Source organism: Geotrypetes seraphini, chromosome 1 (assembly GCF_902459505.1).
Source record: "Geotrypetes seraphini chromosome 1, aGeoSer1.1, whole genome shotgun sequence".
NCBI lineage: Eukaryota > Metazoa > Chordata > Amphibia > Gymnophiona > Dermophiidae > Geotrypetes > Geotrypetes seraphini.
The window spans coordinates 128,501,408-128,529,239 of record NC_047084.1 but is presented as its reverse complement, the minus strand read 5'-3'; the positions used below and the strand labels follow the sequence as shown (position 1 = coordinate 128,529,239).

Sequence of the window (27,832 nt, the reverse complement as noted above, 5' to 3'; positions counted from 1 at the left end):
GACGTTCAAATATGTCACAGGCCATATCGAGGTGGAAGAGGATCTCTTTTTCCTTAAAAGACCCACGGCAACAAGAGGGCATCCGTTGAAAATCAGGGATGGGAAATTTCATGGCGACACCAGAAAATATTTCTTCACCGAAAGGATGGTTGATCACTGGAATAATCTTCCACAACAAGTAATTGAGGCCAGCAGCGTGCCAGATTTTAAGAAAAGATGGGATTGGCATGCGGGATCTCTTCATGGAGGTAGTTAGGGGGTGGGCCATTAGTGTGGGCAGACTAGATGGGCCGTGGCCCTTTTCTGCCGTTATGTTCTATGTTTCTATACTCAAAAGTCAATGTCTATCTCCTCCTGCTGGCAGAGAAGCATAAACCCATCCGTTCTGTGCCAGTCTGGAGGGACGCTAAAGAATAACTCCTTTTTCTTACCTCTCCTTATGAATCCTAGCATCTTTCTAGCTTTCACTATTGCCTGTTTGGCCACCTTAACAACACACTTAAGTCCCGCTACTCTTTCAATTCTTCACTCCCTGAACTGTACCGTTCCCTTAGGTTTTTGCAGCCCAAAAGCATGACCTTGCATTTCTTAGCATTAAATTTTAGCTGCCAAATTTCAGGCCACTCTTCAAGCTTTGCTAGGTCCTTCCTCATGTCATTTACTCCATCAAGGGTGTCTACTCTGTTGTATGTTTTAGTATCATCCGCCAAGAGACAAATATTAACCGAAAGCCTTTCAGCAATATCGCTTACAAAAATGTTTAAGAAAAATAAAAAAGACCCAAGAACTGAACCTTGAGGCACACCACTGGTAACATCCCTTTCCTCAGAGCGATCTCCACTGACCATTACCTTTTGTCACCTTCCACTCAACCAGCTCTTTAGTTTCCAGGTCCCCTCTCTCTGAACTCTGTTCCAGTTAAACATTTTGGTCTAAAGACAGGATTTTTCATCAAGTCTTTGGCTTTGCCCGGCCCGGAGTCTGATAACTTCTACCCCGGAATCCCATCGTCCATCAGCCCGGCTTTTCTCCAGAGCTTCTCGCCGGTGTCGCAAAATCCGTGCGCTGTGATGAACGCAGCAGCAGCAAAGCAGGGGTCCCCTGTCAGCCCCAGCTCCAGTGGCACCAACACACACCAACAACAGCACCGGGCAGCTTTTCCGCAGAAGAGGAATTCTTACAGTCACCATAGGCCTCTTCTGGGGCAGTCTCCTTGGAGCAGCCGTTCAGGGTAGTGGCTAGAGCACGGGCAGTGTGTCATGGGGAGGATGCATGGAGGAGACCATCACAGAGGAGACATGGGCATCCTGGGACTATCAATCAAATCTCTCCACTGAAGAAGCCCTTTTTCTGGGAACGTCATCGCTCCTCCAAAACTTACTTGCTCCACTTCATCACTGACATAGTAACAGAACATAGTAACATAGTAGATGACGGCAGATAAAGACCCGAATGGTCCATCCAGTCTGCCCAACCTGATTCAATTTAAATTTTTTTTTTTTTTTTTTCTTCTTAGCTATTTCTGGGCTAGAATCCAAAGCTTTACCCGGTACTATGCTTGGGTTCCAACTGCCGAAATCTCTGTTAAGACTTACTCCAGCCCATCTACACTGAAACTGTGGATTGAAGACAATGTTTTGATTTTATTTTTATTTTTCTTTCCAGTTTATGAATTATTTTTAATCTCATTCATTGTTTTGCCACTTGTTTTGTTTTATTTCTATCATTTAAATTTCTCCAGAATTCTATTGTTCAACGGTTCCTCCCTTCTGCATTTATTCCTTTCTCTCCTCTCTTCAACCTTCCAAAGTACTTTAGATCAATGTAGTCTTGTTAGAATGTTTATTTTCTTATTTTTTCCTCCATCTCTATTTTTTACTTCTTTATTACTCTCCAGGTACTTTAGTTAGATTGTGAGCCTTCGGGACAGTAAGGGAATTTCTAAGTACCTTTCTTACTTATAATTTTAATGCACCCTAATGTATATTTTCTGTAAACCGCTTAGAACCTAACGGATTAGCGGTATATAAGAAATAAATTACATTACATTACAAATTAAGTTGGGGGTCTACCCTGAGACTGAAAAATGTATTTCTCTGTTCTGTCTGTCTCTCTCCCTTGGATTTTCTCTTTTCTTCTCTGAAGCTGTGAGACTTTCTCTCTTCCTCTGCTTATTCTGTACTGTATAATATGGTTTCTGAAATTGAAATGAAATGCTGTAGAAATTTAGCTATTAGGAATCTCTTCTCTGTGAACCTACAAATTTTCTTTTCAATACATCATATTCTTGGCTCAGTTTGTTTTGACTGCCTAAAACAGGGGTGTCCAACCTGCGGCCCCGGTCGAGGGAGATGCAGTGTTTTCCTCTGCTGCCCTCGGGTGTTTACCATCTTGACGGCTCCCTCCTCTGTCTTGCTGCAGCGTTTGCACATTTGTGCGGCCCCAGAAACATTTTTTCCAACCAATGCGGCCCAGGGAAGCCAAAAGGTTGGATACCCTTGGCCTAAAATGAAAATGGAACTGAAGGTTTAAAAAAAAAAAAGTGTAATTAAGACAAGGACCAGCCCTGAGAAAACACCAACTAAGGCCTCCTTTTACAAAACTGCGATAGCAGTTTCCAGCACGGGGAGCCGCGCTGAATGACCCATGCTGCTCCCGATGCTCATTGAGTTCCTATGAGCGTTGGGAGTAGTGCGGGCCATTCAGCGCAGCTCTCTGCACTAGAAACTGCTATTGCAGTTTCGTAAAAGAGGGGGTTAGTCTTATTGTAAAGGAGAATCATTCTAGTCTTAGGAAGACAATTCTACCACAAATTGCATTGGCTGCCACTTGAATCCAGAGTCCTATTCAAGTTTGCATGCTTCTGCTACAAAACAGTATTCGGCATATCACCAAGCTACCTCAACCCTCACTTCAATTTAAATTACAACAACAACAAGAGCTCCCACAGAATTCACTTGTTCGCCTTCCCCACTCTAAAATCATGTCACTTCAAAAGGTTCCTTGACAGAACTTTTTCCTTCCAGGCAGCCAAACATAACCCTTGGCTAGCTTGAATTATACTCAAGGCCCCCACCTACCTCGCCTTCAGAAAACAACTCAAAACACACCTATTCCATGAACAGAACCCTTAACACCTTCCGCCACCACCCTCCCTCCCCACACCTTGTACTGGAGTCCCTACCTACTCCTTCTTACTGTACTTTCCGAACTCCAATGACTTCATTGTTTGTAACTTCTGTTTAACTGACTTCCGGTCAGCTAACTCTGTTTAACTGACTTCCTAACTTCCACGACTTCTTCATTTGTAACTTTGTTTAACTGATGTGAACCGCCTAGAACTCTCTGGGTATGGCGGTATACAAAATAAAAGTTATTATTATTATTAAAAAGCATACACATACATCATCAAACACATGGGGTCATTTTTGAAAAGAATTTCAGGTTCTGAAAAATCACATCCATATCTTTCCTATGTGTAGCCAGCAGCTTCAATCAGTATTAATCTGCTACATTGATGAGAGAAGCTATTAAGTTATTTTTATCACCTTAAAGATGTAATCTTGTTCTGCATTTCTTGGCTGATCTTGAGCTCTTCTCCGGGCCCAGCTTCCTTATGAGCAGGTTCTGTGCTCAGGCCTGTCACCCAGCCTGTAAAACAAGATAGTGGCCAAAGGCTCATTTCTCCTCCATCCAGTGCAGCCAGAGATGTGCGATTAACTTTTTGGCAAGGTGTTCACACAAGCTGCGATAAGACAAGGTTTGTTTTTATAAAGCAGTTTAACAAGGGGCTCCTTCCTGTACATCAGTTTGCCTTGAAGGGTACAATATCAAATTTTTAATAACCTGTAAACAGCACCTCACTTAGAATCTCTCTAACGGTAAATTGTGTAGGCCTGAAAATCAAAACACATCTCTTCTAGTGCGGCAAAATTATTTTGAAAGAGGCCCTTCTGTGACACTGAACACCTACCGAGTAGGAAGAGGGGAGAATGTGATCTAGTGGCAAGTGTATGAGAACTTTCTTTTTTAAGTCTCCACATGATATCTGATAAGTTATTTTATAAGAATAATAATAACTATACCGCAAAAGTCAAGACGACTTCTAGGCGGTTCACACCGAAGAGAGCTGGACAATCAGCGAATTACAATGTACACATTATAAGATTGTGAGACAACATATTACACAAGAACAGGATACAATTGTTTGAATTTTTAGTGTAGCTTCTGTTTAGGAGATAAATCTATCGAACAATGCAGTTTTGATTTCTTTCCTGAAGGCGCCATAAGTCAGCCTAGTTGTCTAACCAAGACTGCTGTTCTAAGAAGGATTTGTATTTATCATCCTGCAAATGGATAGCAATAATGTGACTTTTTAACTCTCCTTTATGAAAGGTGTCACTTAATATAGTGAAACTATCATTTACATGCCATTTGACTAGTGTCCAACCTTTTGGCTTCCTTGGGCCGCATTGGCTGAAAAAAAAATTTATAATTTGAAAAAAAAAAAATCAAATTTCATCAAGTAATAATAAACTTTTGTTAATCATGACAGGGGTCGCCATTCAGCATATTACCAAAAATTGGAAAAACTACTCTAATCTTAGCTATACATTTTGGTGGAACTCATTATGCCATATTTATAAGATGGAACGAGCTCTTGCTACACAGAAAGGGACTTACAATAAGTTTATAAAGATCTGGGGGGCCAATGGAAAAATATTGTAATGAGTAGACATCACTTTTTATGGGAGATTATATTTTACGCATTGGGGGGTGGGGGTGGTATATTTTCCATTGAGAGTTTGTTTTTATTTCTTTAGGTAGGGCGGGAGGGAGGGGATTAATATTTTTATTTAGATGATTTGGAAAGATGTTCAAGTGTTGTATTGAAATTATAATGATTATATTTCTGTACACTTAGGGCCTGATTCTCTAAAAGTGCGTCCCGATTTTAGGCAGCTGTAGGCGTCCTACAGCTGTCTAATCAGCCAATCGGGATGCACGTTTTTTTAAAAAAATGCTCCCCAGGCAAGCCGCCTATATTGAAGGCGAGGCCCGCAAGACACCTAGGCCCTGATTCTGAATAGGATGGCCAATCAGACCTTAGACTTAGTGGGGATGGGCGGACCTGCTATGCCTAAGGCCTGATTGGTCCAGGCTTCTAGAGCCTGGGCCAATCAGGCCTTAGGCTTCAGCGGGATGGGCCGGGAAGGGGCAGGCCCGCTTCATTTCTACGAGGCGTGCCTGCCGGCTCAAGACGTGCAAGACCCATCTAAGAACAGGTTTGGTGGAGTGGAGGTTTGGGGGTTGTTAGCGCCGGGGGGGGTGCATCTTCGGGTCTTCGGGCAGGAGGGATTGGGCACCCTCCTGCCAGCTATCGATATTGTCGGGGGGGGGGGGGAGATCGGTATTGTCGGGGGGGGCGGTCGATAGTGTCAGGGGCGGTCGATAGTGTCGGGGGGCGGTCGGTAGTAGGGGGGTGCGTCTTCGGGCAGAGGGTTTGGGCCGCCTAGGTTTAGCCTAAGGCCCGCCTAAGGCCCTTAGACGGGCTTAGGCATCTTGCGGGTCTCCCTAGGCTCCCGGAGGCGCCTTCAGGCTTGCCTGGGGAGCATTTTTTTTTTTTTTTTCCCCATTATTTTTTATTTTCAAATTTTACATAAAGTGTACAAAATATTAAAATACAATTGATAAATACATAGTATCACTTTTATATCTAATACATTATATATCTAAATTTGATTTTCCCCCTCACCCTCCCCCCACCCTTTTATTACTTTAATATATAATATTTTTAATTTTCAAATTTTATAGAAAGTGTACAACATGTTAGAATACAATTGATGAATATTCAATAACATTTTTATATCTAATACAATATGTTCTAAATAAATTTTATCCCCTCTCCCTCCCCCCACCCTTCTATTACTTTTCATTCATACATTACATATTGTATAATATATTATAACATATTATGTAGAAATTATTTTCTTTACCCCCTCTCTATGTGTGTCATAAAAAAGATCCTTAAAAGAAGAAAAGAAGAAGAAAAATCCTACTATTTATTCATTACAGTATTTTGCCAATGGCCCCCATATTTTTATAAATTTAGTATATGTCCCCCTTTGTATTGCTATTGTTCTTTCCATTTTAAATATATGACATATTGTATTCCACCAAAATGTATAATTTAGGTTGTTGTAATTCTTCCAGTTATTAGTTATATGCTGAATGGCAACCCCTGTCATAATTAATAAAAGCTTGTTATTTTCTGGTGAAATTTGACTTTTTTTCCTCATCATCATTCCAAATAATATTGTGTCATATGATATTGCAATATGATTTTCCATCAATTTATTAATTTGTGGCCAAATTGAATTCCAAAAAGTTTTAATATAGGGACAATGATACAATAAATGATCTAATGTCCCTGGTTCTAGATTACAGTGCCAGCATTTATTGGACTTAGAACTGTCTAATTTTTGCAAACGTGTAGGGGTCCAAAAAGCTCTATGTAATAAGAAGAACCAAGTTTGTCTCATAGATGCTGACATTGTACATCCCATTCTCCAAGACCAAATTAGTGGCCATTGAGATGCATTAATCTGATGTGGCTTATCGCGCACAAATGGACGTGTGATCACGACGCTCCTCCAAGCTAGGCAACAAAGATTAATAATTCTCCCCTTCAAATTGAAATTTGAAAGAAAATTTGATACTGATCGATAAAACTTATAGATATTTAACAACAGAGAAAATTTGATAATATTTTCTCCTACCGGCACTGAGTAAGATCTGACAACAAGTAAGACCGCTGTTTTTTTTTTTGCCGGCTTGTATCTGTGCTAGTGTGGGCTGCTTGGCGGTTGAACCGGTCAATGGTGAAAGAAAAGAGAGGAGAGGACTGGTTTAGTGGGGAGACTGGTGCCGATCAATTCTGGAGTTGTGGCGGTTAGAAGTAGCCCTCTCCTGACGGTGCTAAGACGGAGCCCTGTGAATTAAGGAAAAAAAAACCTCTTTCGTCGGTTTTCATCTTATATTGTAAAGAGTGACGCTGAAAGTGGAAAAAGTTGTGGAGAAAGACTATTGAACATTGAAATGGATGGTGAGAGACTTCGGTTGAGGGCTAATGATGAAATATGACAGTTTGAAACGACTATCAAGTGTCAGCGGACATATGTAGCCCTCCCCCTCCGGTGTTAAAACAAAACCTTGAGGCTTAAGGAAGGGGAAAGAAAAAAGAGCCGGTTATACTGAAACATATTAAAAACAACTGTAAAGAAAAAAGCTGAAACGAAGCGGTATTAAGATTTGAAATTAAATGACCTGAAGGAGGAGAGCCAATACAAAAGGTCTGTTTCTCTTTTACCGGTTTTTTGACACTTTTTCTTACGCTGGAGTGATGAGTCATAAATAATCAAAAAACTCACAGTGTGTTTGTAACCAGCCTGAAACTAAGCCTTGCTAAAACTAAAGTAGGTACTGAGAGAGAAAGAGCGCATGTTTATCTCAGTACTGAAGAGATACGGTGATGAGGGCTGAGATTCACTGACGAGCTGAATGAATAAAAATTAAAAAGAGGCTTGAAGACCACGGTGACATTGAATTAAACGATAAAAAAATAAAAAATAAAGACTTCCTCAATTTGAACTGGTTTGATGAAGGGCTGAAATTGAGGCAATTTGAAATAGCCCTCCCCTGATGGTTTTGGAGAGAAACATTAAGGGTAAAAAAAACTGACTTTGTACTGTGTGACATTGGAAGAGAAGGAGAAAGAAGGGAAAAACTACTGAAAATTCAACTAATAGAAACTACCCTCCAACGAAATTAGACAGGAACCCTGAAGGAAGGGATCCAAAAAAAAAAAAAAGTTTGCTATTCCCTCAACAATATAGCGTTGAAGGTGGGATATTGTATACTGTGGTGGACAGAAAAATTACTGAACATAAAGAATTTGGAGAAGATAAAATCTATAAAAATATAAAAATAGATTCAAAAATATGGCAAGTACCAGACAAAATAAAAATGAGGCTGGTATGTCAGCAAAAAGACAAAAACAGGATCAAATAACACCAAGCAAGATCCCACTTCCTGCAGAAGAACCTGACATATTGAGTAAAACAGAAGTTATGGAAGAACTAAGACAAATTAAACAAATGCTTAAGGAAACGATAACCAATATGTCTGAAATGAAGGAAGAAATATTGAACATTCACAGACAAATGGAAGTCAATAATAAAAGAACAACTGTATTAGAATCTAAAATGGAAGTCATAGAAGGTGAAGCAAAAAGATGCAAAAATGACAGTCTGGAATTGAATAAATTGAAAGATCAACTGGAAGACTATGAGAATCGAGGAAGAAGGAAAAACATTAAACTTTTTGGAATACAAGAAAATTTAGAAGGAAAAAATGCTATCCTTTTTCTAGAAAATTTAATTCCAAAAATATTACAACTGGACTTGAAACAACCACTTGAAATAGAAAGGGCGCATAGAATCCCAGTTAAAAATGTAGAAAATAAAGGCAGGCCAAGACCGCTAATTTTCAAAATGCTTAGATACCAACAAGCATTAGAAATATTAAATGCTGCAAAGAAAGACAAAAATCTAAATTATAAAGGATCCAGAATATGGTTTTTGCCGGACTTTGCTAAAAACACAGCAAATAAAAGAAAGAGACTATTAGACATGAGACCTCAACTAAAAGAAAAAGGTTTTAAATACGGTCTATATTATCCGGCAAAAATGAGAGTATCATCTGGAGATAAATCCCTGTATTTCGAGGATCCAGAAAAATTAAAAGCTTTTCTTGCTAAACCAGAACCTATGATATTTTAACATAAAACATTAAGATGGGTTTTGATGACTTTATGAAAAATTATAAAAGTATGAAATATTGAAATATCTGAAGAAAAGAAAAATTAAACAAAGAAAAGACAATAAAAATTTATAAGAAAGAAAGAGCAAGATATAGGAAAAACATTGATAAAATATTAAATATATGTTTAAGATAAAATTTTATGATGTAAACAATAATACTAAGGAAATATAAATTAAAAACTGTTAAATGGATAAAGATACATTAATGAAAAGTTATGGAAAAAATGACTAAAGAAATTAAAGATTAATATAGATAGATAGAAGGGGAATTTGATTGAATATTGATTGCCTAGGGGGGAGGAGAACGTTCGGGTTACAGTTCCAATGTGTATCCTTAAGCAGCCATTATATTGGGTGGGAAAGGGAGGGAAAATGAGAGTATTTACTAGAATGATTAAGGGAAAAATAAACAAGGGATTAGATACTTTAGGGGTAAAAATGTGTGTCGTGAAAAACATATTTTGGATTCTAAATATGAAAGAAGAAGAGAGAAGGATTATAATGAGAAGTATTAAAATGTATAATGTCTTTTAAGATATATTCTATTAATGTTAATGGCCTGAATCACGTAATCAAAAGGAAAAAAGTATTGACATTTTTAAAAAAGCAAAATGCGGATATTTACTGTCTGCAGGAGACCCATCTTAGTATAAAGGAATCACAGAAACTATCGGGTGGGTGGGTAAAGGAATGTTTTTTGCTCTAGCAGAAGGTAAAAAGGCAGGGGTAGCAATTCTTATAAATAAAAAATGTATGGCCAAGATTAAGGTAAAAAATTCAGATCCACATGGAAGATGGATACATATTGATATAGGTATGGGAAATGATGCCCTGACGTTGTTTAATATATATGCCCCTAATTCGAATCAATCAGAATTTTTTAAAAAGTTACAGAATATGTTATTACCACTGGCTGCTTCTAATTTAGTGGTGGCTGGAGATTTTAATGCTGTAATGGATCCATTATTGGATAAAAAACCAGGTAAAAGTATTAAATCTTTAGGTTTAGATAATTTGGTTCAATCATGTGATTTGAAAGATATATGGCGTATTCTTCATTTTAATGATCAGGAATTTTCATTTTGTTCACAGGTTCATAAATCATTTTCAAGAATAGATTATATTTTTGTTTCAACAAATAAAGTGCAACAGGTGATTAAAGCTTCCATAGATCCTATTATTATTTCGGATCATGCGGGAGTATGGATAGAATTACAATTAGATCAATTAGAGAATGGTAGACCTCTTTGGAGATTTGATAATGCATTGCTTGTGGATGACAAATTTTTGGAAAATTTTAAAACACAAATTAACGATTTCTTTCAAATAAATTTAGTGGAGGATACATCTATAGAGAACGTATGGGATGCATTTAAAGCAACTATGAGGAGTAATATTATATCATATTCAGCTTTTATTAGGACTTGTTCAACAAATCTCTGGAGACGGGAGTGATTCCTGGGGATTGGAGGAGAGCGGATGTGGTCCCTATTCATAAAAGTGGTCACAGGGATGAAGCAGGAAACTACAGGCCGGTGAGCCTCACTTCAGTTGTTGGAAAAATAATGGAAGTGTTGCTGAAAGAAAGGATAGTGTATTTCCTTGAATCTAATGGGTTACAGGATCCGAGGCAACATGGCTTTACAAAAGGTAAATCGTGCCAAACGAACCTGATTGAATTTTTTGATTGGGTGACCAGAGAGCTGGATCGAGGACATATGCTAGATGTAATTTATTTGGATTTCAGCAAAGCCTTTGATACAGTTCCTCATAGGAGGCTGTTGAACAAACTTGAAGGGCTAAAGTTAGGACCCAAAGTGGTGAACTGGGTCAGAAACTGGCTGTCGGACAGACGCCAGAGGGTGGTGGTTAATGGAAGTCGCTCGAAGGAAGGAAAGGTGACTAGTGGAGTCCCTCAGGGTTCGGTGCTGGGGCCAATCCTGTTCAATATGTATGTAAGTGACATTGCTGAAGGGTTAGAAGGAAAAGTGTGCCTTTTTGCAGATGATACCAAGATTTGTAACAGAGTAGACACCGAAGAGGGAGTGGAAAATATGAAAAAGGATCTGCAAAAGTTAGAGGAATGGTCTAATGCCTGGCAACTAAAATTCAATGCAAAGAAATGCAGAGTAATGCATTTGGGGATTAATAATAGGAAGGAACCGTATATGCTGGGAGGAGAGAAGCTGATATGCACGGACGGGGAGAGGGACCTCGGGGTGATAGTGTCCGAAGATCTAAAGGCGAAAAAACAGTGTGACAAGGCAGTGGCTGCTGCCAGAAGGATTCTGGGCTGTATAAAGAGAGGCGTAGTCAGTAGAAGAAAGAAGGTGTTGATGCCCCTGTACAGGTCATTGGTGAGGCCCCACTTGGAGTATTGTGTTCAGTTTTGGAGACCGTATCTGGCGAAAGACGTAAGAAGACTTGAGGCGGTCCAGAGGAGGGCGACGAAAATGATAGGAGGCTTGCACCAGAAGACATATGAGGAGAGACTGGAAGCCCTGAATATGTATACCCTAGAGGAAAGGAGAGACAGGGGAGATATGATTCAGACGTTCAAATACTTAAAGGGTATTAACGTAGAACAAAATCTTTTCCAGAGAAAGGAAAATGGTAAAACCAGAGGACATAATTTGAGGTTGAGGGGTGGTAGATTCAGGGGCAATGTTAGGAAATTCTACTTTACGGAGAGGGTGGTGGATGCCTGGAATGCGCTCCCGGGAGAGGTGGTGGAGAGTAAAACTGTGACTGAGTTCAAAGAAGCGTGGGATGAACACAGAAGATTTAGAATCAGAAAATAATATTAAAGATTGAACTAGGCCAGTTACTGGGCAGACTTGTACGGTCTGTGTCTGTGTATGGCCGTTTGGAGGAGGATGGGCAGGGGAGGGCTTCAATGGCTGGGAGGGTGTAGATGGGCTGGAGTAAGTCTTAACAGAGATTTCGGCAGTTGGAACCCAAGCACAGTACCGGGTAAAGCTTTGGATTCTCGCCCAGAAATAGCTAAGAAGAAAAAAAAAAAAAAAAAAAAAAAAAAAATTTTTTTAATTGAATCAGGTTGGGCAGACTGGATGGACCATTCGGGTCTTTATCTGCCGTCATCTACTATGTTACTATGTTACTATGTTAAAATACAATATATAGAATTAGAGAACGAGCATTTTTTTTTTTAAAACGTGCATCCCGATTGGCTGATTAGACAGCTGTAGGACACCTAAAATCGGGATGCACTTTGGAGAATCAGGGCCTTATTGTATGTTTGAAAATGATTCATGAATTTTAATTTCAGTAGGGTAGGGGTGGGGATATATACTTTTGTTCTTGATGATATGATTTAAGATTTTCAAGTGTTACATTGAAATTTAATGGATATATTATTGTACACTTGTTTATGATTTAAAATGAATAAAGAATTAAAAAAATAAAATAAAAAAAATTTCTAGGGCCGCGCAAATGCTGCAGTAAGACAGAGGGAGCAGGCAAGATGGTAAACACCAGGGGGCAGCAGAGGAAACCACTGCATCGCTCTCGACAAAGGACACAGGTTGGACACCCCTGCTCTACACTTTTATACACACAAAGGGAAGACATCCTCAGGCACCTGGAGGCAGACTATTGTACACCGCTAGGATATCTCACAGTCAAGATGCTCTAATCTCAGCTGGGTCACACTTTTTTTTGCAAAAAGTAACATAAAGTAATACATAACAAATAATAAAACAGAACAACACATACATACTACTTAGCTCTCTATTTATATCTCTGCCAGTCTAGGTGATTGCAGGGATTTCAGGAAGATACTGAGTGGCCATGCACTAAAAGCTTAAATAAAATTCTACAGACTTAGAATTTAAATAATGCAAACATCAACCAAAGAGGCTGTTTTGAAATATATTACTACCAGAAACCTGATAGTCCTGTAAATAGGTCAAAAGCCATGGCAGCATGATTTCAATCACATTCACTGAAAAGTAGCGGGAATCTTTGAAGTTTCCTACTTAAATTATGCTCCATTTTTCACTGCACTTACCCGAATAAGTAGCTGTCAAAATTTCATCATAACCATCCTTTCCAATGCAGCCACCTTGGATAGACATGATGCTTTCCGACAAGGCCTAGAAAGAAAAGATTTTAAAGATACCATTGACAGATTTGGGATATTCCCCCTCAAGCTATGCTACTTATATTGGATATAACAGCTCTGTACACAAACATCCCCCAAACTTCAGCTATTTCTATTATAAGAGCACATTTGGAAACAATGGATTTGTCCAACAATAGAATACAACTTTTGATCCAACTAGCTCAAATAACCTTGAGCAAAAAAATTCTCTAATTTTCTGACATTCTGATCAGGCTCAGCTGACATGCACGCTGTCCCGCTTCAGTGGGATGACATCAGCATACTCCATTTTAAATCCAAGTCAATGTTCCTAGCCATTACACGAAAGTAAGCAGCAAGAAAAATCTGTCTTCAACCACGTATAGCACAGTTACTTACCGTAACAGGTGTTATCCAGGGACAGCAGGCAGATATTCTTAACGCATGGGTGACGTCACCGACGGAGCCCCGGTACGAACCTTTTTAACTAGAAAGTTCTAGTTGGCCGCACCGCGCATGCGCGAGTGCCTTCCCGCCCGACGGAGGAGAGCGTGGTCCCCAGTTAAGATAAGCCAGCTAAGAAGCCAACCTGGGGAGGAGGGTGGGACGTAAGAATATCTGCCTGCTGTCCCTGGATAACACCTGTTACGGTAAGTAACTGTGCTTTATCCCAGGACAAGCAGGCAGCATATTCTTAACGCATGGGTGACCTCCAAGCTAACAGAGAGGGAGGAGGGATGGTTGGCCATTAGGAAAATAAATTTTGTAACACAGATTGGCCAAAGTGTCCATCCCGTCTGGAGAAGGCATCCAGACAGTAGTGAGTAGTGAACGTGTGAACTGAGGACCAAGTGGCCGCCTTGCAGATTTCCTCGATGGGCGTGGAACGGAGGAAAGCCACAGAAGCAGCCATAGCTCTGACCCTGTGGGCCGTGACAGCACCTTCCAGTGAGAGACCGGCCCGAGCATAACAGAACGCAATACAGGCAGCAAGCCAATTGGAAAGCGTCCGTTTAGAGACAGGACGACCTAGACGGTTAGGATCGAAGGTCAGAAAGAGCTGAGGGGACGAGCGGTGAGCTCTGGTACGGTCAAGGTAGTATGCAAGGGCACGCTTACAATCCAGCGTGTGCAATGCCTGTTCCCCAGGATGAGAATGGGGTTTAGGGAAAAAGACAGGCAACACAATGGACTGGTTGAGGTGAAAAGCCGAGACCACCTTGGGAAGGAATTTAGGATGGGTACACAGAACCACCTTGTCATGGTGAAAAAGAGTGAACGATGGATCGGCGACCAGTGCATGCTGCTCACTAACCCTCCTGGCAGAGGTGATGGCAATGAGGAAAAGCACCTTCCATGTTAGAAGTTTGAGCGAAGTTGTGGTAAGAGGCTCAAAAGGGGGTTTCATGAGGGCTGATAAAACCACATTCAGGTCCCAGATGACAGGAGGAGGCTTCAGAGGTGGTTTGACATTGAAGAGGCCTCTCATGAACCGGGAAACCAGTGGGTGGGCCGTGAGAGGTTTTCCGAGGATAGGCTCATGAAACGCAGTGATGGCACTGAGGTGGACTCTGATTGAGGTAGACTTGAGGCCAGCGTCGGACAGAGAGAGCAAATAGTCCAGTACAGTTTCCACCGCTAATGAGGTGGGATCGAGAGACAGGCTTGGAGATCAAGATGGCATCGGGAGCGGACGCCTGAGCGAGCTCTCTGCTCGTTAGTGCCTGAATCTGCGTTGGTGCCTCTTCTCCGGTGGCGACATGGGGAAGAGGAAGGGAGTTTCCCGCGTTGTTCCTCCAGCGGCTGAACCCCTTCAACGGCTGATTCAGTCTACCATAACGAGCGCTTTTGCTCGCATGGGTGAGGCGACCCCAGTTACTTCGGGAGGGAACCCGGATGTTTCGGCGAACCTCAGCGCAGAGAGTCGGACAACTTTGAGTCCGGACCAGAGGCTGGTTCCTCCCCAGCCTGGAAGTGCACAAGTGCAGGGACTGCTTGGAGTCCGACAGCCCCGAGAGGGAGAGAGCGACTCCAGCATTGGAGGAACATCCCTATCAGGCCTTTCCATGGAAGGAGGAGATGGGAGTCATCAAGAAATCCCCTGCACTTTAGAAGAAGAGGTGAGAGGTGCTTCAGGAGGGAATACTATCAGTTTTGGGGAGATGAAGAAGCCAGATAAGATAGACATGGAGGCGCTATGGCAGGCCATATCAGTCATGGATTCCAATCTCAAATTGACATTATCTACAATTAAAACAGATTATGGAACTGTTTTCTCCAAGGTGGAGCAACAAGGGGTGCTTCTTACTAATGTTAATAAAAGGTTGGAGAAATAGGAAAATAATTTGAATGAAGTAAAGAAGGTTCAAGTGAAATTGGTTAAGGAGAGATCTTATGTTTCCCGTAAGATGGAAAATTTTGAAAACCAATTGAGGAAAAATAATTTAAGATTTTTGAATTTTCCTAAGTGTCCTATTATTTCACCAGTTGAGATGGCTAGGAAATATTTCCGAGAGACTTTAGCCATCCCACCAGAAAATCTACCTCCAATTGTTAGAGCTTACTATTTGAATTTAAAGACAACACAAGGGGAATCCACACCTATAGAAACTCCAGTGGATAAAGTAGTGGATTTGAATTTGTCTTCATTTCTGGAAAACTCCCTTGAGGTTGTCACTCAAAGAACTACCATGTTGTTGACTTTAGCCTTGGAGAGTGACAGGGAATTTATTCTTCGTATGTATTTTCGACATATAAATGATAAGTTTTTGGGTTCTAATGTTCGAGTTTTTCCAGATTTAGCTCAGATGACTCAGAGACGCAGGAAGGAGTTCTTGTCCTTGAGGTCAAGGACCCTGGCTCTGGGGGCTACTTTTCTTGTTAAATTTTCTGCAAAGTGTTATGTATCTTTTCAAAATAAGAATTTTCTTTTTTTTTTGAGCCCAAACAACTTTTGGAATTTATTGGATCAAAAGAGAAAATGGTAACCATGCCTAGTAATGTATGACTTGCCAGCTGATTGTAATTTGGGAATCTAATGCCGTGACCTTGATTAGTTGATTTGCTACTACTGTTTTTGGAAGTTTATTTCCTTTCTTGATCTTCAAATTGTGGTTTAAATTGTGGACTAAATAAGACATAATGTTTTTCTTTACAAGTTTCGTTGAATATTGTTTCTGGATCTTTTGCATTGTATATTGTAATGCTTGTATTAAAATGGAAAATCTTATAAATAAAAAAGAAAAAAAAAAAATGAGGTGGGATCGTGATGACGCAGTAGACACCAAGAGGAGAACATGGTCCACTTCTGATGGTAACATTGGAGGGTGGCCGGTTTCCTGGAGGCATCCAAAATGCGACGGACAGGCTGAGAGATTCTCTGGAGAGGTCAGCCCGAGAGAAACCAAGCTGTCAGGTTGAGCGAAGACAGATTGGGATGCAGTAGAGACTGACGTTGCTGCGTAAGTAGAGTAGGAAACTCAGGAAGAGGAATGGGCTCCCTGGAGCTGAGCTGAAGCAGGAGTGAGAACCAGTGTTGGCGAGGCCACCGAGGAGCGATGAGAATCATGGTGGCCCTGTCCCTGCGGAGTTTGGATAACGTCCGCAACATCAGAGGTAATGGAGGAAAGGCATAGAGGAACCGATCCGTCCAGTCGAGCAGGAATGCATCTGGGGTCAGACGATGAGGAGAAAAGAGTCTGGAACAGAACTGGGGTAGCTGATGGTTGTGAGGCGCTGCAAAGAGGTCCACCTGCGGCGTGCCCCAGCGAGCAAAGATGGAGTGGAGTGTTGAAGGGTCCAGAGTCCACTCGTGAGGTTGAAGGATGCGGCTGAGATTGTCGGCCAGGGAATTCTGTTCGCCCTGGATATAGACAGCCTTGAGGAAGAGACTGTGGGCCGTGGCCCAGGTCCAGATGCGGATGGCCTCCTGACAGAGGAGGGGAGATCCGGTGCCGCCTTGCTTGTTTATGTAGTACATGGCGACTTGGTTGTCTGTGCACAGGAGAAGAACCTGAGGGCAGAGAAGGTGCTGGAAGGCCTTGAGAGCATAGAACATGGCTCTGAGTTCCAGGAAATTGATGTGATGTTGACGCTCCTGAGGGGTCCAGAGTCCCTGGGTGCATAGATCTCCCAGATGAGCTCCCCACGCATAGGGGGAGGCATCCGTGGTTATGATCATGGAGTGAGGGGGTAGATGAAAGAGTAGACCCCTGGAAAGATTTGAGGAGTTCAACCACCATTGAAGAGATTGCTGAAGAGACGATGTCAAAGAGATGGGATGAGAAAGAAGATCCGTGGTCTGTGACCATTGGTTGGCAAGAGTCCATTGAGGTGTCCTGAGGTGGAGTCGCGCCAGAGGAAGCACATGGACCGTCGAGGCCATGTGGCCCAGGAGGACCATCATCTGTCGGGCAGGAATGGAGTGATGAAGGAGCACCTGACGACAGAGGTGGAGCAGGGTCCGTTGACGGTCGGAGGGGAGAAACGCCCTCATTAGTGTGGTGTCGAGAACTGCTCCAATGAACTGAAGTCGCTGTGTGGGAAGCAGATGCGACTTGGGGTAGTTGATCTCGAACCCCAGGAGACGGAGGAAAGAGATGGTGTGATGAGTGGCTTGTAGCACCAGTGGAGACGTAGGTGCTTTCACCAACCAATCGTCCAAGTAGGGGAACACCTGGAGGTTGTGAGACTTGAGGAAGGCCGCCACCACAATAAGGCACTTGGTGAACACCCTGGGCGATGAAGCGAGGCCAAAAGGTAGCACTTTGTACTGATAGTGACGGTGCTGTATCTGAAACCGTAGGTAGCGACGTGAAGTCGGATTGATTGGGATGTGAGTGTAGGCCTCTTTGAGGTCCAGGGAACATAGCCAGTCGTGTTGAGAGAGAAGAGGGTAAAGCGTGGCAAGGGAGAGCATTCTGAACTTTTCCTTGACCAGACACTTGTTGAGGTCCCTGAGATCGAGGATGGGACAAAGGTCTCCTGTCTTCTTGGGAACCAGGAAGTAGCGGGAGTAGAATCCCTGACCCCTTTGGTCCGGAGGCACCTCTTCGATGGCATTGAGAAGAAGGAGGGATTGGACCTCCCTCAGGAGGAGGGGGGTTTGGGAGGAGTGAGAAGCAGACTCTACGGGAGGATTGTCTGGTGGAAGAGTCTGGAAGTTGAGAGAGTAGCCGTGGCGAATGATGTTGAGGACCCATTGGTCTGATGTGATGACCTCCCAACGGCTGAGGAAAATTTGGAGGCGACCTCCGATAGGCTGAGGAAGAGGCAATGATTAGGGGAGACTGGCTATGCCCTGGAGGAAAAAGTCAAAAGGGCTGAGATGGTTTTGATGGAGGGAGAGGCTTGGCAGGTTGGTGAGACTGTGAGCGAGCCTGAGATTGATGCTGTTGACGAGGTCGGCGAGGCTGCTGTTGAGGCGGGTTGAGAGGTCTGGCCGAGAACCTGCGCTGGTATGAAGACTGCTGTCTGTAGGTGCGAGCAGGTGGAGTCTTCTTTTTAGGTTTAATCAGAGTGTCCCACCTGGTCTCATGTGCTGAGAGTTTCTGGGTTGTTGAGTCCAGGGACTCTCCGAAGAGTTCATCACCCAGACAAGGTGCGTTAGCCAGGCGATCCTGGTGGTTAATGTCCAGGTCAGAGACTCTCAGCCATGCCAAACGTCGCATGGCCACCGCCATGGCAGATGCACGAGAGGTCAGCTCAAATGAGTCGTAGATGGAGCGAACCATGAATTTCCTGAGTTGGAGGAGGCTGGAAATATGTTGCTGGAAAAGAGGGACCTTACGTTCAGGAAGGTATTTCTGTAAGGAGGAGAGCTGTTGCACCAGATGCTTCATGTAGAAGGAGAAGTGGAAGGTGTAGTTGTTGGCTCTATTGGCCAACATGGCATTTTGGAAAAGGCGCTTACCAAATTTATCCATGGTTTTTCCCTCTCTGCCAGGAGGGGTGGATGCATATACACTGGAACCCTGAGATTTTTTCAAAGTAGATTCCACTAGGAGGGACTCGTGGGGCAATTGAGGTTTATCAAACTCTGGGATTGGAATAACCCGGTACAAGCTATCCAATTTACGAGGGGCTCCAGGAACCGTGAGGGGAGCTTCCCAGTTTTTATAGAAAGTTTCCCGTAAGATGTCGTGGACGGGCAACTTCAGAAATTCTTTGGGAGGTTGCTCAAAGTCTAGGGTATCTAGGAAAGCCTGAGACTTTTTAGAGTCGGACTCCAAGGGAATGGAAAGAGTTGCTGACATCTCCCTAAGGAATTTGGAGAAAGAGGATTGCTCTGGTTTGGAGACGGTGTCGGTCATGGAGGGTTCTTCATCAGTTGATGAAGCGTCCTCCTCGGTACCGTGAGGGGAGTCTTCCCACAAATCTGGGTCCCTAACGTCGGGGTGCGTACGTTTGGACATCGGTGTGGAGGGCTCGGCATGACGGGTCTTTGAAAGAGATTTGCCTGAGCGCAACGAGGTGGTACCGGGTGAGGAAGACCGATGTCTTTCCTGGGACCGGACAGGATCGGCAGCAGCACGGGTACGTACTGTAGGTGTTTCTGCCAAGAGCACCGGCATGGAAGTATTAATCGGTATCGAGGGGGTCGACACCGATGGCACAGTGTGAGGCTCGGACCGGTCCTGTACCGGAAGGTGCGGGGCCAGTAACGCCGGCAACAGTTGTTGGAGCTGTTGTTGCAGCTGCTCCTGTAATTGTGTTTGGAGTATGGCCGCGTTGCGGTCGTCCAGGGGAGGCACCGGTACCGCTTTTTTCTTCTTCGGTACCATAGGTGCCGCTCTACGCTCCGGCGATGAGGAGGCCGATGATGAGGCACTCACCGAGATCGGAGCGGAGTGTTTGCGGGGCCGGTGTGGCGCTGGGAGGGCCGGTGTCGCAACCGTGGCCGGAGGGCGCTCAAGGGAAGTGGGAGGCTTCTTAGCCGGCTTACCTGGGCCCAAGGACCCCGAGGAAGGGTCCGGTGGTGTCGATGTCGTCGGTGCCGACTTTTGTGGTGCCGTCGACGTCGCAGCCGGTTCCATGGCAGATCCGGTACCAAACAAAATATTTTGCTGGATCTGCCGATTTTTCAAAGTACGCTTTTTAAGCGTAGCACAGCGGGTGCAGGTGTCAGCCCGATGCTCTGGACCCAAGCACTGGAGGCACCAATTGTGTGGGTCGGTGAGGGAGATCGGGCGTGCACACCGCTGGCACTTCTTAAAACCCGGTTGAGGGGGCATGAAGGGAAACACGGCCTCCACAAAATTGAATCCGGAGGCCTGTATGGTGGCAACAGGCCCCGCTGGGGCCGGCCTGAAAAAATAAAGAAAACTCGACGAGTTTTTTTTTTTTAAACAAAAATAAAGGGAATCCGATAAGAAAAAAGGAAAAAAGTGAGAAAATACGCGAGCGGGAAGGCAAAAAGTAGTTTTTCTTTTTTTTAAAATCTTTATTCCTTTTTATTTCTTTCAACAAGTGTACAGTATTATTACAATTAATTTACATAACACACTTGGCATTCATAAACAATATTATTATACATGTTTTTATTCCCCCCCACCTCCCACCCTTTTCCATATCAATAAAATATTCCTTCCAAATTTATATATAATTATACATCCCTTTTTGATAATACAATTAATCTGACATGAAATCTGTCCCTCCCCCCATCCTTCTTCCTCAAACACTTTAAACATTTTATTATACCCAGTAATGCACAACAATAAATATCCCATCCTATTACATATATCTCCTTATTTTTCATAACAACATCTTTCCAATATTTTTCCCTCCCTATCCCTCCCATCCCATCCCATTTCTATATATTATCCCCTAAGGAAAAAGAATAAACTTTACTCGTTATAATATTCAATTAATGGCCTCCACACCTCTTGAAATCTTTTTAAATACCCCCTCTGTATCGCAAAAAATCTTTCCATCTTATACATATGACAAACTGAGTTCCACCAAAAATTACAATTCAATCTAGAACAGTCTTTCCAATTAGTTGTTATCTGTTGAATTCCCACTCCCGTAAGAATCAACAATAATTTATTGTTTGCTGCAGATATTTGGCATTTGGTCCTCATACACATTCCAAAAATCACTGTGTCATAGGATAAAGCCACATAACTCTCCATCAACATATTAACTTGATCCCATATTGATATCCAAAATGCCTGAATACATGGACAATAAAATAAAAGTGGTCTAGAGTTCCAACTTCAATTTTACAATGCCAGCATCTATTAGACTTAGAGCAATCTAATTTTTGTAATCTAGTAGGGGTCCAGAATGCTCTATGCAACAAGAAGAACCATGTTTGCCTAATAGATGCCGACATCGTACCTTTAATTCTCCAAGACCAAATACGTGGCCATTGAGATGCATTAATCTGATGCTTAATCTCAATGCTCCAAATATCTCTTAATCCATTTTTAGGTTTCTTATTCAAATAATTAGATATAATTTTATACCACTTTGCGGCCTGGTGTCCCTGAAAATCTGCCTGGAAACATAAGAATTCTAAGCTGTAATGATCATTTAAAGATTTCCATTCAGGGAACCCCACCTGAATAGCCTGCTTCAATTGCAACCACTTATAACTTTGTTTTTTATTCAGACCATATTTATGTTACAATTGTGAAAATTCAAGCATCTTATCATTATCAATTACTTCCGTTAATGATCTTATACTTGCTTTAATCCAATCTTTCCAGACAACCTTAAACCCGCCTATTTGTATCTTGGAGTTTACCCAAATAGTCTGTTGTTTCGATTTTAAAATAGAATCAGTAGTTAATTTGTCTACAAACCTTAACCCTTTCAGGACCATAAGGATCGTAGGCCAATTTTTGTGGTTTTGACGACATTTTTATGGTAAAAAGGGCTTGCAGATGCCAAAAAATTGATTTTTTTTGTGAAATATCATTATTTTTTTTTATAAAATCAAACTTCTGACTTATGGACAGTGTGGCAAGTGAATCTTCTCGTCAATCTGGCGACGACGCTAATGAATGAATGTCGGAACCAGTTTGTTTACATAAAGGCAGTATCATATGGAATCCGTACATATCAAATTTAGAACTGTAGACTATCCCAATCAAAATTTATAGGATTTTAAAGTTATGGGACAAATATGTCTTTACGTATTCTAGGCACCTTTATACCAAGCAAAAGATCAAGCCTAAGTGGAAAGATAAGTGATCTCTCCACCCTTAACCACTCTGGTAATTGTTCCAAAAGCTCTGGGAGGACCCAATACATACCTTGGCGCATGATATAGGCCTGATGATACCTATAAAAATTGGGAAAATTTACCCCACCCTCCTTAATTGGTCTTTGCAAAGACACTAAAGCCACTCTTGCAATTTTACCCAGCCAAATAAATTTAACCAGAATACTATTTAATTTTTTATAGAAAGACCCCTGAAAAAACACTGGTATCATTCCCAATTGATAGCAACCCACAGGCAAAATCATCATTTTAACAGTTTGTACTCTTCCCCACCAGGACAAATGTAAAGGATTCCATTGCTCACACAATTCTGTAACTTTTTGTAATAAAAATTTTTCATTTATTCTTATTGTCTCTTCAAGTGTTTTATTCAGCCAAATACCTAAGTATTTTATTCCATCCTCTTTCCATATAAAAGGGAAAGTATCAAGTATACCTTTTGTACAATGCACATTTAAAGGTAAAATCTCTGATTTAGTCCAATTTATTTTGTATCCTGAGAATTTTCCAAATGTATCTATGACCTTCAGTAGACATGGGATTGTTGTTTCCGGATTCCTCAAATGAAGCAAGATGTCATCTGCATAAGCAGATACTTTATATTCCACTCCAGCACATGGAATACCCTGTATGTCCTTTGCCTGTCGAATAGCTAATAATAAGGGTTCAAGAACTATATCAAAGAGCAAAGGAGATAATGGACAACCTTGTCTAACTCCCCTCTGCAACTTAAAAGCATCCAAAAAATTATTATTTATATATAAGCGAGCAGTTGGGGAGCTGTACAATGCTTGTATCATTTGTATAAATCCGGATCCAATACCAAACCATTCCATAGCTTGATACATGAAACTCCATTCTACACGATCAAAAGCCTTCTCAGCATCTAGTGAAACCGAAAAAGCCGGATCATTAATTTGTTTTGTTAAATAATACATCTGAAATGCCAGTCTAGTATTATTAGAAGAGTGTCTTTGAGCAACAAATCCAGTTTGATTCATTCCTATTATATGCGGAAGAGCTTTAGCCAATCTTAATGCTAAAATCTTAGCTAATAATTTACCATCTACATTTATTAAAGATATAGGCCTGTAGTTTGAAACCAATGTTGGATCTTTATTTGGCTTTGGCAAAACAATAGTTAAAGATTCTGCCATAGTGCCTGATATACAACCTTTATTCAGTTGATCCTGATATAATTTTAATAAATACGGTAATAGGGAAATTTGAAATTCTTTATAAAACTCTACTGTAAATCCATCTCCACCTGGAGCGGTCCCACTCTAAGGGATTTCAATGCCATTTGTAACTCTTTTAATGATATAGGTTTATCTAAACTTCTCATGGAAGGTCTTGTCAACAATAACCTTACGAATTACCTCGACAAGTTCAATATTCTTCATGACTCCCAGTCCGGTTTCCGCCCAAACCACAGCACCGAAACCGTCCTAGCTGCTCTGACAAATTACCTCCTCCACCTGTTCTCGCTGGGTAAAAGCGCCCTGATACTTCAATTCGATCTGAGCAGCGCCTTCGACCTGGTCGACCACGACATTATGCTCAACTGCCTTGACTCCATCGGCATCTCCGGACAGGTAATAGATTGGTTCAAAGGCTTCCTAACCAACCGTACCTACCAGGTCCACAGCAATGGAGCCTTCTCCCACCACTGGCGTAACCCTTGTGGAGTCCCACAAGGCTCTCCCCTATCCCCCTCCCTATTCAATATTTACTTGACCCCTCTGGCACGAAGCCTAGCAAACTCAAACCTAAAATCGTTCATATATGCAGATGACATCACCATCATTGTTCCCATTACCTCACTCACTCTAGAAACAGAAAAACTCATCGCATCTATCCTCACCAAGTTAGAACTGTGGACCTCAAAACTCAAATTAAAGTTGAACTCTGAAAAAACCAAAATCTTCCTAGCAAGTCCCAACCATAAAATAACAAACACTTCCCTCAGACTGAATGGGCTAGATTACCCCATCCTACCCACCATAAAAATCCTTGGAGTCATCCTGGACCGCACTCTAACCTTCGATGACCATACCAGTGCCCAGGTGAAAAAATGTTTCTGTACCCTCTGGAAACTGCGCACCATCAAACGTTACTTCGACCACCAAGCCTTTCGTCTACTCGTTCAATCTCTGGTATTAAGCATATTAGACTACTGCAACATTATTTACCTGGGATCCTATAAAAATACCATCAAACGTCTTAGAACAGTCCAAAATGCGGCCGTCCGCCTCATCTATGATCTCAAAAAATACGACCATGTTAGCCCCTACTACACCAAACTCCATTGGCTTCCAGTAGAGGCAAGGATCATCTTTAAGTTCGTCTGCCTCTGTTTCAAAACTCTAACAGGATCTTCCCCAATCTACTTGTCTGAGCACCTTGAAATAGCAGGCCCCTCTCGCACACGAAACGCCCACCTATTCACCTTTCCCTCCCTAAAAGGCTGCCTCTACAAGAGATTCATTGATAGAACCCTAGCATTCCAAGCGGGCAAATGGAACAATTGCCTTACTGCCCTCATTTCCAACTCCCCGCCCTACCACCTGTTCAGGAAGTCACTAAAAACCTACCTCTTCGACAAATTCCGCTAACGCTGCCTTCCCCCCTTCCCTGCACCCTCCTGACCTCGATATGCCTCCATGCCCTCCGACTACGCCCCCCTCCCAAGCCACTATGGCCTCTCTTACTCAATCTCTGTTTTATCTAATTGCCCTGCCTTATCATTGCCTCTCATTTAACATCACCGTAAATGTATCACCGCTATAACATGTAACATCGCTGTATACGCACAGCCTCCTCTTTAGTATATGCCTTTTTACTACTGCTATTCATGTAACATCTCTGTAAATGTAACAACACTACAATATGTATCATCGCTGTAAATGTACAGTCTCTTCTATTGTTAACCGCATTGAACTTCCACGGTATTGCGGTATACAAGAATAAAGTTATTATTATTATTATTTTTATATGATCAGGAACCTTAGGACCTTCAACTAAACTCAAAAAATCCATCCCATCTTTCTCTTTATTTAAATAAGACTCCGAAGAATACAATGACTTATAATATTTTAAAAATTGTTTTAATATATTTCCAATTTGAAAATGAGAATTTCCTAACTCATCTTTAATTATGCTTATTTTCTCCTTCCTTTTCTTTGCTTTTAAATAATTTGCCAATAATCTTCCAGCCTTATTTGCACTACCATAATACACCACCTGCTGAGCAAAAATATCTTTCCTTATTAACCCAGAGGAAATTTCATTATATTCACATTTTTTTTTTAACAATATTTGAAATGTCTCCTGTTCCCATTTATTAACCAATTTTAATTCCAAATTCTTAATTTCTTTTTCCAAATTCACATATTGTTTTCTTAACAGTTTCTTTTTATATGCAGAATATGATATAATTTGTCCTCTCATAGTTGCTTTGAAAGCATCCCATAAAATTCCAATTGAAATTTCCTCTAAATCATTAAGTCTAAAATATTCATTTATTTTATTTTGAAATTCTGTGCAGGGGAGGCACCGGTACCGCTTTTTTCTTCTTCGGTACCATAGGTGCCGCTCTACGCTCCGGCGATGAGGAGGCCGATGATGAGGCACTCACCGAGATCGGAGCGGAGTGTTTGCGGGGCCGGTGTGGCGCCGGGAGGGCCGGTGTCGCAACCGTGGCCGGAGGGCGCTCAAGGGAAGTGGGAGGCTTCTTAGCCGGCTTACCTGGGCCCAAGGACCCCGAGGAAGGGTCCGGTGGTGTCGATGTCGTCGGTGCCGACTTTTGTGGTGCCGTCGACGTCGCAGCCGGTTCCATGGCAGATCCGGTACCAAACAAAATATTTTGCTGGATCTGCCGATTTTTCAAAGTACGCTTTTTAAGCGTAGCACAGCGGGTGCAGGTGTCAGCCCGATGCTCTGGACCCAAGCACTGGAGGCACCAATTGTGTGGGTCGGTGAGGGAGATCGGGCGTGCACACCGCTGGCACTTCTTAAAACCCGGTTGAGGGGGCATGAAGGGAAACACGGCCTCCGCAAAATTGAATCCGGAGGCCTGTATGGTGGCAACAGGCCCCGCCGGGGCCGGCCTGAAAAAATAAAGAAAACTCAACGAGTTTTTTTTTTTTTAAACAAAAATAAAGGGAATCCGATAAGAGAAAAGGAAAAAAGTGAGAAAATACGCGAGCGGGAAGGCAAAAAGTAGTTTTTCAACGGCCGTTGAAAACACACGCGTCTTCTTCGCTCCGCGGAAATGAAGAAACTGGGGACCACGCTCTCCTCCGTCGGGCGGGAAGGCACTCGCGCATGCGCGGTGCGGCCAACTAGAACTTTCTAGTTAAAAAGGTCCGTACCGGGGCTCCGTCGGTGACGTCACCCATGCGTTAAGAATATGCTGCCTGCTTGTCCTGGGATAAATGGCAAGTACCCTCAACCTGTATTGCATTTCGTTTAGTTTAGTAATTGTTTTGCACTGAAGAGTGTTACAGAATTATGAATGAGTGATATTTTACCAACAGAACACCTTATCACTGTTCCGATTGCAGTGTTATCATTTCTTTGGCATTTGAAACATTCCAACTTCAATTTGGGTTCCTTGAAAAATAAATTCGAAACATGGCCTATGTCGGGACCTGTTGAAATCCTTGAAAGCCAAGTGGAACTTTTATCTTCCTTATTTGCTATTGAAAATAATTTTTCCTTTTCAATAATACTTTTTATAACAAATAATCACTATACACAATGATTGGGTGGGGGGTTTGACTATAGGAGCCTCGGCTCTTGGTCAAATTACACAATTCTGAGTGTATATAAATTCACCTTATAAGCCTGTGCTTTAAATTATTCACAAACTTGTTTTTTTAGGAGTCTTACTTAGCAACATGATTAGCTATTAGCCATCAGTAAAGAACTGTACCGGTCCAGAAGGTGACATAGAACATGTATTAGAACATAAGAATAGCCTTACTGGGTCAGACCAATGGTCCATCAAGCCAATCCAGGTCACTAGTACCTGGCTAAAACCCAAGGAGTAGCAATATCCCATGCTACCGATCCAGGGCAAGCAGTGGCTTCCCCCATGTCTCAATAACAAACTATGGACTTTTCCTCCAGAAACTTAGGTATAAATAACATATAGAAACATAGAAACATAGAAACATAGAAAGATGACGGCAGATAAGGGCTATAGCCCATCAAGTCTGCCCATACTATTTACCCACCCTCTTAAGTCTACTGACCCCCTAAAGTATAATTGTGATTATACTGTCACTCTACTGACCCGCTCATTCAGTCCTAGTGACCCTATCCCTTGGCATGACCTCGCAGGGATCCCACATAGGTATCCCATTTGTTCTTTAAGTCTGGGATGCTGCGTACCTCGACCACCTGCACTGGAAGCTTGTTCCAGTGCTCAATCACTCTCTCCGTGAAGAAGTACTTCCTGGCGTCTCCACGAAACTTCCCTCCCCTGAGCTTGAGCGGATGTCCTCTTGTGGTCGAGGGTCCCTTGAGAAGAAAGATATCATCTTCCACCTCGACCCGTCCCGTGATGTACTTAAATGTCTCAATCATGTCTCCCCTCTCCCTACGCTCCTCGAG

The 27,832-nt window shown here is 42.2% G+C and overlaps 1 protein-coding gene across 5 annotated transcripts in view; it reads right to left on the bottom strand.

Moving 5' to 3' along the window:
• Window positions 1-27,832, bottom strand: part of BBS7 (Bardet-Biedl syndrome 7) — a 454,813-nt gene that overhangs the window by 230,223 nt on the left and 196,758 nt on the right. For all 5 annotated transcript variants that reach the window (XR_004538826.1, XM_033938299.1, XM_033938327.1 and 2 more), the window contains 2 exons: window positions 12,913-12,997; window positions 3,549-3,651 (listed from right to left, as the gene is read on the bottom strand). Coding sequence is in view for 4 of the 5 variants with exons in the window: in XM_033938299.1 (XP_033794190.1) it covers window positions 3,549-3,651; window positions 12,913-12,997 (188 nt within the window). In the remaining variant the exon portion in view is untranslated. The remainder of the gene's footprint in view (window positions 1-3,548; window positions 3,652-12,912; window positions 12,998-27,832) is intronic.